Genomic DNA, 15,400 nt, shown 5'->3' on the forward strand with positions numbered 1-15,400 from the left:
TGCAGTCATTGACAGCAGGGCAGAGCGGGTGCATAACCCCGTTAAATCAAACGCGTACCCCCGACAACAGCTGTCAAGTTCTGTGCGACTTCACAGACAACGGGATTTCATATCTATGGTGTGTCAAACCTCAGGTCCTACAGATTTGGAAGCCGGTGCCTGTTTATAGGGGATTGACAGAGCTTCCACAGTCAATCAGGTTGCACTTTGAAGAGTATGGGTGGGGGAAAACTGTATGTGGGATTTTTAATTTTAGCCTCATGGATTTTTTGCCAAGTCCGTGACGTTTTCTGGAGTAACGCAGTTATTCTTTCCCCTAGGGCAGTGCTCTAATTCACCTTGTTTTGGTTACCTTCGTGGCAGGTAGAGCAATTCTTGCCCTTTGCTTATTCAGTTTATCTAATAGTCAGCCACTGAAGTTATTTGACTGTTCTGCTGGGAGTGTGCGGTATTTAAATCAACAAATATTGAAGGTTTCATTCAGCCAGATGCCTATTGCCGAGCACTATAAAGCTCCATCTGTGGGTAGGGAGCTCGATTTTTGTTTTCTTCTGGCACTGACTTTGTTGGAATAATTGTTCAAATGGCCGCAGCACAGTCTTGTAAAGGCACTAAATGCAGGAAGAGAAACAAGGATTGAAAGAATGAGGGTGTAGCTGTTGGCTCCCTCTGCCCAAGACTTTTCAAATAGTTAAATAACAGTGAAAAAAATAGCACTTTATCTTCTCCTGGAGTCGTTGGTATCTGAAGCAAACCCTTGTGTGTCTTATCAGAGCTTTCAGTGCACAGGGGGTGGTCTGGGTGCTGAGAGGGCAGCAGATGGAGGTGGTGACTTTGGGTCGTGCTCGATTCCAGCCGACTGAGGTGGGGTTTGCGCCTCAACCCTCCTGCGTGTGCTCCAGCCAGCACCGCTCGGCTCGTTTTGGAGGTTGTTTTGGAGTCTCTGAGCTGGCAAAGCCCATGTGGGAGACAATTCCAGGCTGAGCTGCCCAGGTTTGGGGGGAACGGACGGTTTAGTGCAGGACAGTCCTCAGGGAAAATGCTCCCAGTTGAACCCCAGGGAGGAGTTACCGCTTGTCATCAGGGTTTGAAGATACCTTCCAGTAAGATGCTTCGTACCCAACATCTGTGACTTTCATTTGAAAACACAGGGCAGGACCAGGGCTGTCCCTGTTGTAACTTCTGGTAAGGGCTGGAACAATCCGAGCGCTGCGTTGCGTCTGGGAGACCCCCGACCAACCCGCTCTGAACTGAGCATTGGCCACGCGTCAGGGTGGAGGAGGGATTGGGTGGTAGAAGCGCATAGACCAGTTCTAATGGGCCTTTCAGGTCCATGCAATAAATGTTTGTCTTACAAATCCCAGATGAGCGCCAAAAAATGGGGATTTTGGAGAGTAAAATGGTTGTTGCAGGAACTAGACTGCGTTGGTTTTGGAGATTAGATCTGCAAATGCTGTTTGTGCAGAAATCTGGATCAAAGTAGATCTTCAGGTCAACCCAATGGTAAGGAGATGGGCTGAATAAATGCATTAAAAATGGGGTAGAAAGAAGGGGGTGGGTAGGCCCTCAAATAGTTGAGGGGGGAGATTTTTCTCCCAGTTGCCACAAACTAGAGAGGGAATTTGGTGCTTTGTGTGCAGAGCTGTCCCGGTGAGCTGTGCAGCGCTTGGGGACGCCAGCCAAGCCTTGCAGAGCTCGGCTTGGAACCGCTAACCCGGGGATGTTGGACTTGACATCTGGTGATGGGGATCTTGGTTCCTCTTCGTGCTTTACCCTTGCATCAGCAGAGACATTCAGAATATTGGGTTTTTGGGCTTCAAGAGCAGCGTGAGGTGAGATGCTGTACCCAGCGTGCGGGTCTGGTTTGCAGAGCGTCCTCCCGTTTGACTCCAGGCCCTTCTGAACACCGTAGGTGGAAATTGCTTTGATTCAAGGTGGTTGTAAATCAGCCCTACGTGCTTTGACAAAGCTTTTGCTGGTACTTCTTGGGATGCTTTTCATAACTGTCTGGCCCCTGGAAGGAAGATGATACAAGGAATCCCTAGGAGTGGGTTGATGTAATCGTTTTACTGAATGTGCTGGTGAATTGTTGTCGCTCCTGGTTGCCTGGGGAGCTGCTAGTTTGTCATGTCAGAAACCTTTCTGCACATCCCTGGTGTTCATCCTTGGATGTTTTTCCAGCTCGGATCTGGAATCTCTCGTGGGACAAATTCATTGACGGGGGGAGCATGGAAATGTTTGTAAGGGAAGAAGAACCACCCTTTATACACAGACACTCCTGTTTTATCTGTGCGCGAGCTTTTAGTCAGTCTGCAAAAATCTTGCTGCATTTGCATCGTGTAATTATGTTAACCTAGAATTGCATCTGACGTGCTTCACCCTGTGTTTACTCGGGCTGTTGCCTCTGAGATGACGCTGTGTATCCTGCTCCTGGGCGGCTTCATCCTGGGGAAAGGTCCCATCTCCACCAGACGGCATTGCCAGGAGAGCTGTGATTGCCAGGGAGTTATTCCTCATGATGTTTGGTGTAGCAGCAGAGCCCCGGTGTAGAAATGTGTAGAAATGCAGAAATGTTGGTGCCACAGCAGCTCACACCCACCCCGGCAGCTTTTCTCCTGTGTGTGGCATTGCGAAGGGCTTTGCCACAGACCTGAGTGCAAGATTGGGGCAGCCTTTTGTTTGACATGCGAGTTGTTGACATATGGTCCAATAAATGTAGTTACTGGAAAAGCTAAAGATAATATTTACCTTGAAAAATCCATAGTTGGGAATAAATGGCCACATCTGCAGCTGAGCCAAGTGACAATGAGTGCACTGCTTTCATCTCACCCACCCTGATTCTCACCATCCGAGGATCCAGGCGAGCCGGTCAGGTAGGTGAGTGAGCAACCTAAATGACGATAAATATATGGAGAGAGAGAGAGCAGTTTTGCTCTTCGTTAGTTGCTGTAAGTAGCTGTACGTTCTCTTTGGAGTTTTGGTAATGCTTGTGACCCTTTTCTTTCTCCTCTCTTCCTCCTTATCCTCCCTCTTTCTCCAGGATTTAATGCCATGGCTGCAGATGAAAGTGCTACGGAAAAGCAAGTGGGGGAACCAAAAATGGCAGTAGACGGTGAAACCAACGGTTCCTGTGAGCACAGCGAAGCTGGCGGCCACCCAAACCCAGCGAAAAACACTCAGGACAATACGAAAGTGAGCCAGCAGGACTCTAGCGCTAAATTAAATAGGATAGCAGAAAATGGCATTTCTGAACGAGATGGCGAGACTGGGAAGCAAAACCACGTGAAAGCCAACGACTTCACACAGACTTCTGTCACGGGGAGCAATGGATATATTCTCACCAAGCAGATGGCACAGGAGCAGCCTCTAAGGACTACCAGCACCTTTGCTTCTCTCACCGGCCATGCTGCCAAAACCCTGCCAGGAGGAGCGAGCAAAGGCAGAACTGTGGGCTCCTTTTCTCAGATGCAAGCCACGATGCCGCCCAAGCTCGGAGAGGGCAGTAAGGACATGGATGCTAAAAAAGCCGCCGCTGCTAACACTGAAATCAAGGTCCACAGAGCACGGAAGACAATGCCCAAACCCATCCCTAGCCTGGTAATGTATATACCCGGCAGTCGGTGCCGCCGCGGTTGCTCTTGGCTTTCTTTGAGTGCGTGACAGGGCTACCTTGGTGCACGCGGAATTCGGAGCTGCCCGCTGAGTGGATTGAATTTTTATTTTTTTATATATATATATTTCTTCGTATTTTTTTTCTCTTCCTACGGAAAGTTAAAATAGAGTCACATGGGCGCCATCAGCTCTCTTCCCCAATGTGTTTCTAAATAAATAATTGATCGATTGCCTTCTCCGACAGATCTATGCGAGACACTAAACGGCCTTTCTCTCTTGGCTGTATTGCTCATCAGCCGTCTGCTCAAATCCAGAGCTGCTTGTGAAACAAATTAGATTTCTTATAAGTTCGACCCGAAGGAAATTAAGCATAGCGTGTTAACTTGAGGCTTCTCCTAAGCTTGGAAGCTGTCAAGAAGCTGATGTGTTAGGCAACTTGATTGCATTGCCATATCATTATAGTAGTAAAACAGATGATGTTTTCTCTCTCTCTGTGTGTTGCCTGCAGTAATACAACTTGTTCAGAAATCTGCACTCCAGAATCCTTAGGGTGGATTTAGCATCACTTAGTAAAACAGAGGTCTGCAATTTCTTTAGGAGGCAGAAAGAGATGTGAAGTCCTCGGGTGCATTCATGTTATAGTGGGATGAACAAGAACAGGCGTTTCTTTGTCATCACCTGAGTTCGGTTCTTTCGGTTCTTACTTTGGTTCTTTTGCGAGAGGAAGGGAATAGACACTGGAACAGGCAGATCTCCACTACGAGCACTTGCTGTCCAGCCCTGTGCCACTTTATATTTAGCTACAATGAGCTAGATCCTCTCATTGTGCTGTGTCTAATGAGAGAGACTGGCTTTGAGGTACCCTGCCCCTGGGTCAAGGACAGGACTGCGAGTCTCGCTTGGCACCGTGAGTCACGCACAGAAACGCAGGGGAAGCTGCCGCAGCTTTTAAAGCTCGGTGTGATGGATTGCTGGGAGACCAGCAAACGCAGAGCCATCCTCGGCTGTCACCCGTATGCTGCCGCTCAGCAGTAAGGTCTCAAAGCTGTGAATCGCTGTGGTCTGGAGCAGGGGAAGAGAGAGGAAAGAGAGGAAAAATAAAAGAAGGTGGGTGGCAGCTCGCCAGCCGCAGATGGGGAAAGGTGCCCTTGGCTGCGGCACCACCTGCGCCTGCGGAAGCAGGTGGGAGTGCAAAGAGCACGTGGGGATTGCAAACCTCGCGGCGCTCAGACACCGCGCCTGCCGCGGTTCCCCTGCCCTGCTCCCAAACCGCTCGTTTCCCCTCTGCCTTCCCCCGCTTGCGTTTGAATCCTCTCGCACCCCTGCTGTGTTTTCTGGCTCGCAAGCAGGGGGAAGCCCAGATGCAGACGTGCAGCATGATGAAAATCCCACGTAAGGCTGTGTCGTACCCAAACAAGGCTTTGCAACCAGAGCTGCCTCCTGGGTCTCTCCATCTGCCTGCCGTGCACCTAAATGAGGCCACGAAACCCCCGGACCCTTGGGGAATTTGACAGGGAGGGATCCCTTGGGCTGAGCAATTCAAAGAGGCAATTCCCTTCTAAAACACGACTTGTAGGTTAGGGAGGGAGCATTTTCCTCGTTCATATTTTATGAGACATCAAAAGAATATTTTTACGCAACCCCGTGGACTTCAAGGTCTGTCTCTAGAAAGCCGCGTGCGATGTTTGCGGATGCCGCAGCGCTCGCTTCCACGAGTCGCAGCGATGGTGCTGTTGGTGGTTATTTGCTCACACAATAACAGCGCCTTCAAAAACCAAACCCTACGGTTGTCGGGCCGCTCCAGGAGGTGCGTAGCCTGTCCTCAGCACCGCCGGCCTTCTCCCTTGGGCTTAAAATAGGGAGAGAAACAAAATCCAGGAGAAGGGTGGTAGGAAGAGGCTGTTCCCGCGTTCTGCGCTCGGGCATCTGAATGTGACCCACGGTTTGATCTGATTTCTGCAAGACAATAAACCATCTGTTTTGTTCAGCCTTCCTGATAATTACTACCTAATTGTTCCCCATTGTCTTTCGAATGTACATGCTATTTTCTTTTGAGTAGCAGCTTCTTGCTCTAGTTGTCATTTTTCTGTCCTGATCATTCCTTTGTTGAGCTGCTCATACGAGACTCATCAGCGCAGCATTACGGTGACTTTTCGTGCACCAGCCTCCGTGTTCACACCTTTTCCCCTTCAAAACTGCCATAATAGCCGGTGCTGTATTCCAGGAAATAAATTGCGGAAATCTCCCAGAAGCTGATGTTACAGGACACAGTCATTTTCTTTGCTGATGTTTTTTAGAGCATTGTTGTTTTTCTTGGTAACCTGTTCCTGCAGACCCGTGCTGCCTGGGAGATGGAGGGGAGGAAGGGGTTTTGTTGCCTGCAAAGTGTAGCCCCTGGCCCACTGGGGGCAAAAAACGATTGCCTGTAATGCAATAGCTGTCAGGGGACCTTGGTGGCCTTTTCCTGCACATGTGGATTGGGCTTTGAAAGCAAGAAAAGAATTTTCTCACAAATTTAATCAGCTTTTTTTCTATTTAGGAGTTGCTTCCTGAATTGGGATCGAAGCTGAATCTGAAACAGGTGACCATTTTAATTGATGTTGTCTCGGGTGAAGGTGATTTTTGAACAGAGGCCTTGGAGAAATTTCTGGCAGCGTCATTTCTGCTCCGCTTCTAATTAGTCAGCACAGTAAAACAAGTGCTGCACCTTCTGGAAAAATGTCTTCCTTTCCTTCTTAATCCATTTACAACCCTCTTAAGAACCCAGAAGTTTCCAGGGCTGGGTAACAGACTGAAAGGCGAGTGCGTGTGTGTGTCCTGTGCGTGGAGAAGGCCCCTCCTAGAACTGGAGCTGCTGATTTTAGCTTCACTAAGACGCATCTGGAAAGAAAAAAGGGTGATAAAGGCAGTGAAAGCATCCCATAGCTATTGTATCTCTTGAGATAGGAGCGGATGGCTGTGTCGGGAATCCCATGTTTCCCTTCATTCCGTGGTGACCACGAGGTTGTCGTTGGTGGTCTCTGGTGGTATTTCTTATGCTGCGCGGAGGAACGGGTCAGGGGAACTGAACTGTCAGAAATAGTGCAAAGATGTGTGAAATCAGTATGTCAGGCTGCTTCACAGCAGGAGCCGAAAACGTAGGGTACCAGTTTACCTGGGGGAGACAAAGCCTGGCAGAAATGAGGAGCTTGGAGCAGAAGACTCATTGCTTATGTTGGTATTTCTACCAATAATCATCACAATAAACCCTTAGGCAGCATTGCCAATGCACGTCTGATCCCAGGACTGGTAAGCTGGTTGCTTTGTCTGAGCTTTTCCTTGGGCAGCCTTTGCCCAGCAGGAAACTCGCTGTTTTTGAGAAGATGGTGCTGGGTGCTTGCAGGCGGGTCTGGGAACTTTAAATACATCGCGGTAGTTGTCTCCATTTTTGCTTTGATAGGAGTGTTGCGTCCCAAATAGCCTCATGGTCCCAAATGCACGGTCCATCTTTTACCTTTGCTTCTTGTATTTGAACGTGCCCGCTCTGCTGTGAGGTGTCACTGTGACCTGGGCAGCGAAGGATGCGGAAGATCTGTGCAAGGAAGGGCCCAGGTTTGCTGGAACCAGCTCTTAGCCAGTGCAATGAGGTTTTTAAGAAAGAATACATTTCCCAGTGATCAGCAAAGCCTCTGTGCTGGGGGGGTTTGAATCTGGAGCAGGCAGAGCAGAGATGAGAGCTCGGTGTAGAACAGGGCAGGCTGTACCTCCAGGCTGCGCTTAAGGAGCTGGCAGAATTCAGAGACATTAGACATGGGAAAAGAATGAAGTTTCATCCACTAAACACTCTTACTTGCTGGAAAGGTAAAATGGAATAAGAACAGCAAAGATCAAACTGTTTTGTCTAGCTCAGCATGAAGAAAGATGGTGAGAAAGCAAGTGCTTTCAAATCTTTGCTGATCCTTTTTATTATAATCCTTAGATTAAGTATTTTATATATATGTGTGTGTGTGTATATATGTATATATACACACACATGTGAGAGAGATACAGGTGTTTCACTGCTGGCCTGCTCAGCCTCCCATGCCATCAGGGTTCCTGAGGGATCTGGTCACCTCTCTGCAGGAATTCTTGTCTTTAACATTCTATTCTATCTTTAACATTCTATTCTATCTCTAACATTGCTGCGTATGCCCCCAAGTAATAATCCAGATCTCGCACGGCTTCATTTGATTTCAAGAACTGTTTTACCGGAATTGCCATGAAAAACACGTAACAGTTGTCACGCAGCCCTACTGAAGGTTTTAAGTTTATTTCCACGTTGTAATTACAGGGGGAGAGAAAAACCCCAAGCTAATAACATACTACTTCATTTAAAATTTGATTATGTTCTTCCGAATAGTCTGGCATGATCTGAATGTGAATTCTTAATGTTTGGGAGTAACGGCACATTTTACCAGAGACCAGCTGCAAGAACCTGCACTTAAAGGCAAAACCGCAGCCCTGTGTCCCCTTGTTGCAGGCAGCCCTGCGTCACATCGGCTTCTCTCAAGCTTATTTTTCCAGTTTTAAGTTAAAAATGGAAAGCAGCGGATGTTCCAGGGGACTTGGGAGTTCTCAGAATAATCCTGTAGCCAAGAGTTACCGTTAACCTTTACATCTCTAAACTAGGGACTTTTAAGAGGTATAAATAGTATTGGTGAGACTATTCTTGGCATATTGTGCCCAACACTCCTGATGTACATTTTTTAAGGCTAGAACAACCGGGAGATGTCTCAAGAGTGATCCAATGTCTGGAGAATCATCCTGTGGACACTTAATTTGCTCATTCTGTTAAACTTAGTGAAGAGAAAGTTGTGGGGTTTTTTTAGATAAAGAACTTGGTCATAGTCCATCAGTATCTACTTGGAGCGAGAGTTCCTGATGATACAAGGCTTTTTAATTTAGTTGAAAAAGCGTAATGCATTTAATTATTTGACAGCGCGAGCAATTAAGCATTGGAACAACGTATCAAAGGATATATGGTAGATTTGTCATCTTTGAAATCGTTAATCCAAGACTTGACGCCTTTTAAGAAAAGATGTGGCAATTCAGCCATAAGTTATGGGCTTGATGCGGGAATCATTGCCAATTCGATGGCCCTTTTATGCAGGTCATTTCTGATTATCATTACAGCTTTTCTGTCTGTGCCCGAGTCCTCTTCCTGCCAGCAGCGGGCACATGGCACAGCCCTAATGAGGAGAACCAGCCGCTTCCCCGTTTGTTCACAAGGTCACATTTCTTCAAAGAGAGCCTGTCCGTACCTGGACTTTAAACACTGTTTTTACTGCGTGCTGCTTTTTATTCCTTTCTTCCTTTTGCCTGGATTCCTCTTTCTGTTTTGCTATTTCAGCCGTTGCTTTAACAGTCCCATAAGAAGTGTTTTCCTGCAAGCAGAGCAGCACTAAAACATCACCCCTGCAAAGCTCGTCATCTGCTAACGGTGCTCGCGGTTTTCTGCAGCATCTCTGCCAAACCTGCCTGGTAGCTGGACAGACAGATGTACAGAGAGGTGTGGGTGCAGCCAGATCATTTGTTAAATACATCAGAGGGCAAATCCAATGTAAAATGGCAAATCAGAGGGGCAGCGTTTTACCTTGCTTGCTGTTAATACAGTGGTTGCTGCACAAGGCTGGAGAGAGTCCAGCGCAGCCACCAAGATGCTGAAGGGAGTGGAGCATCTCCCGTGTGAGGAAAGGCTGAGGGAGCTGGGGCTCTGGAGCTGGACAAGAGGACACTGAGGGGGGACTCATTCCTGGGGATCAATATGGAAAGGGGGAGTGTCAGGAGGATGGAGCCAGGCTCTTCTGGTGACAACCAGTGACAGGACAAGGGGCAATGGGTTCAAACTGGAACACAGGAGGTTCCACTTAAGTTTGAGAAGAAACTTTTTCCTGGTGAGGGTGGCAGAGCCTGGCCCAGGCTGCCCAGGGGGGTTGTGGAGTCTCCTTCTGTGCAGACATTCCAACCCGCCCGGACACCTTCCTGTGTAACCTCAGCTGGGTGTTCCTGCTCCATGGGGGGATTGCACTGGATGAGCTTTCCAGGGCCCTTCCAACCCCTGACATTCTGTGTGGAGCTGCAGGAGCCCTGCTGAGGTGCTGGGTGACACTTTGCATTGAGTACAGGCTCAAATCGGAGCGGGTCCAAGCTGCCGTGGGGCCTGGCAGCCTGGCTCCCATGACAGGGAGTGCAGGAGCAACTACCAAATCCTCTTGGTTTTCAGTGGGAACTTGCAACCTGCCCCATGTTCTGTGTTGGAACCACCGGATCGGCAGCACCTGCACTACCCGGCCTCAAGTGAGCTCGGACGGGTCTTTGCTGTGACAGCACTGTAGATGAAACCGCAATGTCAGGCAAATCCCTTCTTTGCTGGTGTTTTGTGGCACGCTAGGCTAGAGGTGGGAGCCTTTGCCAAGACTCGGTTGTGCCAAATACTGTCCAAAGGGAAGGATCCCTTCTCTTCCAAAAGGTCTCTGCAAGACCGTTTTCATGCATGCTTGATACGATGCCCGCGCTCAGGGCGTAGCTCCGGGAACAGGTGTATTTGTTGCATTTATTCATCTTCTCCAGAGCCAGCAAAATGCCTGTGTAAATAGTATCTGATCCTTTCCGCTGGCTGCGGTTGCTCTGGCTCTCTGCCTTTCCCGTGCAGAGGCAGCAGCCGCTGGGAGTGTCCTGCCGTCCTCAGGCAGAGTCACTTGTTGTGCTAGAGGAGGGGCCGTGTGCTTTTGCTTTGAGTGTGTGGTCCAGTCTTCCAGTGAAAGGAATTAAATGTATTTTCTATTTGTTGTTCTTTTTTAATACAGAGGCTCAATTCAACTGCATTTTGTTTTCCAGCATGCAAGTAAAGACCCCAAAGATGGGAGAGACAGCAGAGATCAAAAAGAATCCAAGGAGGAAGGCAACAAAACCGTCCTGGAGTTTGGGAAGCCGTTGCCGTTGCCCTCTCTCCCGGGCCTTCACCAGTCACTACCTCAGAACCAGAGCTATGTGGCCACCACGAAGTCACAGACAGGTAAAAAAAGACAAGAGTTCAAATCCCTAGAGCACCCACTTCCCAAATGTGTGCCTATGTGTGGTTGAGCTGGAGATAAGACAGCTCAACAAGGACTGAAACCTCTCTTAGTACCTTTTCCGCATTGAATCTTCAGGGTTTCCTTTCCTGCATCAGTAGGTGGCTGCTCTACACCTTGTTTGTCAGGTGATGTTTCATCCAGCCCCTTCTCTGCAAGTGGCCATTGCAGTGCAGGCATGATGCTTGTGTACTCTGCATTCCCCTCTGGTCACCTCTGATGTTGTACAGGGCACGTTCTTGCAGTTCCCTCTTAAAGGAGCCTCCCAAATGAAGTCCACTAGTTTTTGCTTTGGAGGGAACATGCTCCATCCAGCAGTGTGAACCCAGGTGGCCAAAAAGGCCACCAGCATCCTGGCCTGCGTCAGGAATAGTGTGACCAGCAGGACCAGCACAGTGACCATCCCCTGTCCTTGGCATTGGGGAGGCCAAACCTCGAATCCTGGGGTCAGTTTTGGGCCCATCATGACAAGAAAGGCCTTGAGGTGCTGGAGCGAGTTCAGAGAAGGGAACGGAGCTGGCGAGGGGCTGGAGCACAAGTGTGATGGGAGCGGCTGAGGGACCTGGGGGGTTCAGCTGGAGAACAGGAGCTGAGGGGAGACCTTCTGATCTCTGAACTGCCTGAAAGGAGCTTGGAGCCAGGGGGGGTCGGGCTCTGCTCCCCAGGAACAAGCGCCAGGAGCAGAGGAAACGGCCTCAAGTTGCGCCAGGGGAGGTTGAGGTTGGATGTGGGGAACAATTTCTTCCCCAAAGGGCTGTGGGGCATTGGAACAGGCTGCCCAGGGCAGTGCTGGAGTCACCATCCCTGGAGGGCTGGACAGACGGACATGAGGTTCTCAGGACATGGGGCAGTGCCGGGGTGGGTTATGGTTGGACTCGATGAACTTGAAGATCTTTTCCAGACAAAATGATTCTATGATTCTATCAGGCACAACCACGCTGAGGATCAGTCTTCTGCTAAAAATTGTTACTAGAGGAGACGCTCTCTTCCTGTGTCGCACTCTGAAGATGTTTCTATGAATTCTGAGGGACTTTGCGTATCACCGCAACAACTGGTTACCATAAACTGCATCCTTGTAAATAAATTTAATAGGATTAACAGATGTTTGGAGAGGTCTCTTCGTAGGTTTTTGGTGAAATTTCATCATAGTGGGAGATGAAGAAATGCTTTCAAGGAACAGGCCGTACAGCTGCAAACGTGCTGACGTTGCCTGTTCCCTGCTGTGCTCTGTTCGTAAAAGAACCTGCACTGAGCATCCGTCTGATACGTGTTCACCAAAGGCAGCATCAGGCAGTGAGGTGTGGTGACGGATTTGATTAGAAGGCCAAGCGGGAGACTTAACAAATTAAGACCAAATCAAAGGAATGAAAGAAATCAAACTTCCCTAGTAGGTGTGAAATGAGGTTAAATGGCAAAAGGCTCTCTATTTAAGGTACCATTTCCCTGTGTGCTCTGTGTTATTGTATGATCACTTTCATTGAAGTTGGTGTTATTAACGTTGCAGTATCTATTTGAGCAAGTTGTGTTCAGCCTCCGATGGCATAAGTGATACTACCAAACGCAGTCTGATTTAAGGACTTGATGTTCTGGGTGGTGATGTTGGGGCCAGAAGGATTGTGGAGAGGATTCTCAGAATTTGGATGGGTTTTCGACTCTGGCAGAAAGCTCTTTGTATGTTTGCACTGATGCGTGCATCATCTTTTGGTTGACTTGTAAATAAATCAGTTGGGGCGGGAAGCCTTTTTCTCAGATTGTGCCCTCAAATGTGATTCCCCCACAGTGCAGCCTCTACTCTCCATCCTGAGCAAACTTTGGGTTTCCTTTGCTTCTCTTTTCCAGCTGCTGCAGTATCTCGGAAGAAAAAACGGAGGATGGGAACCTATAGCCTGGTTCCCAAGAAAAAGACCAAAGTGTTAAAACAGAGAACAATGATTGAGATGTTTAAGAGCATAGCTCATTCCTCTGTGGGTGCCAAGGTAAGGGGAGTGCTGAGCCCACTGGATGTGTTTGGTGTCACCACACTCGTCCCTTGTCCTGGCACACCAACCCCATGGATGGGCACAGGAATACACTTGCTTGTTGCTGTGAGCATCTTCTGTTCTGAGTCTGCATCTTCTCTCTGGCAGCAGTGTTCTGCCCGTAGCAGCCTTCCTGCTTTGAAAATGGCTTTTTGAGACAAACGAAAGTTTTCCAGTGAATGTTCCCCTTCTGTCCCATGAGTCCTGAGGAGCTGGAGGGTTTTCAAGCATATGCCCTGTGGTAACCGTTTTGTTTTGATATCCTCAAGGTAACTGTCTAGTGTTGCTGCTTGAGGCTTTATGGCAAAACAACTGATTAATTAACTGATGCAGTTCTGCTTTTGCTGCAGCCTGTGCCCTGAAGTTTTGATCTTTGAATTCAAGGAGAACATTGCTAGGCTTTCGTGGAGGGGAGTGAAAGTCCCTCTGTGATTTAACTTCCCTTTCCATTCCCTAGAAACCTTCTTGCACCTTTGGAGCTGCCTGTGTTTGAATTAGACCACAGGGGTCTGGCTGAAGGCTCCTGCCCAGCCACTCTCCTCCCCTCAATGCTTTGTACAACCACCTGAGTCCAGAATGACCCCTTGTGGCTCCTCGGTCCCCAGATCAACAAGGTTTGGTGACACATGGCAGGCTCTCAGCTCATTGAAGAGCTCTGGGTGGACACATAGCCAGCTTTCCCCAGCATTTTTAAGGTTCCTTGCACAGAGGTGGTCTGGGATGAATGGGTTCAGCTGCTCGGTCCTATGAATTGCTGTTGCCTTTGTGGCTCATGTGCTTGGATGACTTTTCAGAGCGACAAGGACCTGGGTGATGCCAGCCCTCACGTCAATGGGGAAAGCATAGATGTAGACTCAGAAGAGGAAGACTCAGATGAGTTGGAAGAGGAGGATGATCATGGAGCAGAACAGGCAGCTCTGTTTCCTGCAGATGACAACAGGACCTCTAAAGACAGCGCGTCCGATGCAGACAACGCCAGAAAGGTATTCGCGTGCCCTGTGCAGGGCTTGGGGGGCAGATGGGACTCTGCTTGTGCACATGGGATGGGAGTGGTGGGAGTTGAGGCCTTTTCTAGGGTTTTTTTAGCCTGCAGGGTGGCAGAAAGCGCAGCAGGGGTAGTGAGGCTTTTTGCTGACCATTTCCTGCTCCTCAGTGCACCTGTGAGCGTTACCCCACCTGCTCCCCAGTTTCAGCCTTGCTACATCAGCTGTGATCCACAGAACCCCCACCACATTTAGTTATGAGATTCACTGAACCAGCAAGAGGTGTCTTCCTAATCTTGTAACATCTGCTAAAGCACTAAAATGGATTTAGTTCATTTTTTTTTTCCCAAATCATGATAGTGTAGACATAAGGCAGTTTTTGTATAAGCAAGGGAGTTAAGATTTGGTTGGAAAACTTTATTCTGGGGTTGAATTTTTTCCCCTTTACTGTCCCCATGATGTGCATCGACAGCGTTGGAGTTCTTGTCCTGGAGGGGAAATTGTGCTAGTGCATGTGCAGCTTGGAGCTGGGTGGGGGACACAGCAGGACGATGGGGGGATGCTCTGCTGAGTGGGGAGCACAGCAGGACAATGGGGTAATGCTCTGCTGGGTGGGGGACACAGCAGGACGATGGGGAGATGCTCTGCTGGATCAGGACACAGCAGGACAATGGGGGGATGCTCTGCTGAGTGGGGAGCACAGCAGGACAATGGGGTAGTGCTCTGCTGGGTGGGGGCACAGCAGGATAATGGGATGCTCTGCTGGGTGGGGGCACAGCAGGATAATGGGGGGATGCTCTGCTCTGAGTGACCTGACCTGACTGACTCACTCTGTTCTTGGGCAAATGGTGGCTGCAGATTGACGATGGCGAGTCTGAGGAGGAACAAGAGTCTGTGGAGTCTGGGGAGGAGGAGGAAGACGGAGATGAGTCTGACTTGGTAAGCCTGGCTGCTAAATGTGTCTTTCACCCTTTGTCGTGTTGATAATAATTTCCCCTTTGCGCTGCTGCCAGAGAGAGAGCAGCAGTGCAAAGCGGTGCAGTTTCATGTCTCTCTGACAAAACTCGCTCTTTGAAACCACCCACACACAGAGCATTATTTTCCACGAGGTGCTTAACCCTGATCTGTGATACAGTTAATTGTTTTCTGATGCTAATTAACGGGCTTTTGTTGTTTTCAACAAGGTGTTGACTGCTTGTAATCATTTGAATGTTAGTAGAAATATTTAAGGGTGCTTAAATTCTTCAGAGTCAGCAGACTTGGGGAGTGGTAGGAGCCCAAGTTGTTCACAAACCCATTGCCCACAGCCTAAATTCATGTTGTTTTGACATGTCACCTCATGGCACCAGATGAACCAGCAGCTCTTATCAGGGAAGCGTACAAAGAACAGACAGACAGACAGACAGACGCTTTCCCTAGGACGTTGTCTGTTTAGTGCTAGGGCAAGACTTTCACCAGCTGTCGGTGATTTTTAGATGGCTGGTGAAGAGAACCTGTTTTGTTTTCAGTTTAAATTGTTGTTCATTGATTGTCTCGACCCTCCGCCCTCCACTTTGTTTTAAAATTTTGCTCCCTTTCCACAGCACCTCAAGTTGAGGAGCCAGCATTTAAGGCACCCCAACTCTTCAGTCACCTTGAGAAAATTCTTGGCTTCATTTTCTTGATGTTTTGAGCTGAAGGTAGAAATTACTATAAT

General features: G+C 48.7%; 1 protein-coding gene across 5 annotated transcripts in view; it reads left to right on the forward strand.

The window, feature by feature from the left end:
• EHMT1 (euchromatic histone lysine methyltransferase 1) overlaps positions 1-15,400 on the forward strand; it is a 113,639-nt gene that overhangs the window by 62,289 nt on the left and 35,950 nt on the right. For 4 of the 5 annotated variants that reach the window (XM_082067653.1, XM_082067657.1, XM_082067655.1 and 1 more), the window contains 6 exons: positions 3,041-3,597; positions 6,152-6,193; positions 10,468-10,645; positions 12,543-12,679; positions 13,516-13,704; positions 14,563-14,643. In XM_082067653.1, the coding sequence (XP_081923779.1) occupies positions 3,041-3,597; positions 6,152-6,193; positions 10,468-10,645; positions 12,543-12,679; positions 13,516-13,704; positions 14,563-14,643 (1,184 nt within the window). The remainder of the gene's footprint in view (positions 1-3,040; positions 3,598-6,151; positions 6,194-10,467; positions 10,646-12,542; positions 12,680-13,515; positions 13,705-14,562; positions 14,644-15,400) is intronic. The other variant, XM_082067654.1, reaches the window with a different exon arrangement.

Source organism: Streptopelia decaocto (genome assembly GCF_964273445.1).
Source record: "Streptopelia decaocto genome assembly, chromosome: 17".
NCBI classification, from domain to species: domain Eukaryota; kingdom Metazoa; phylum Chordata; class Aves; order Columbiformes; family Columbidae; genus Streptopelia; species Streptopelia decaocto.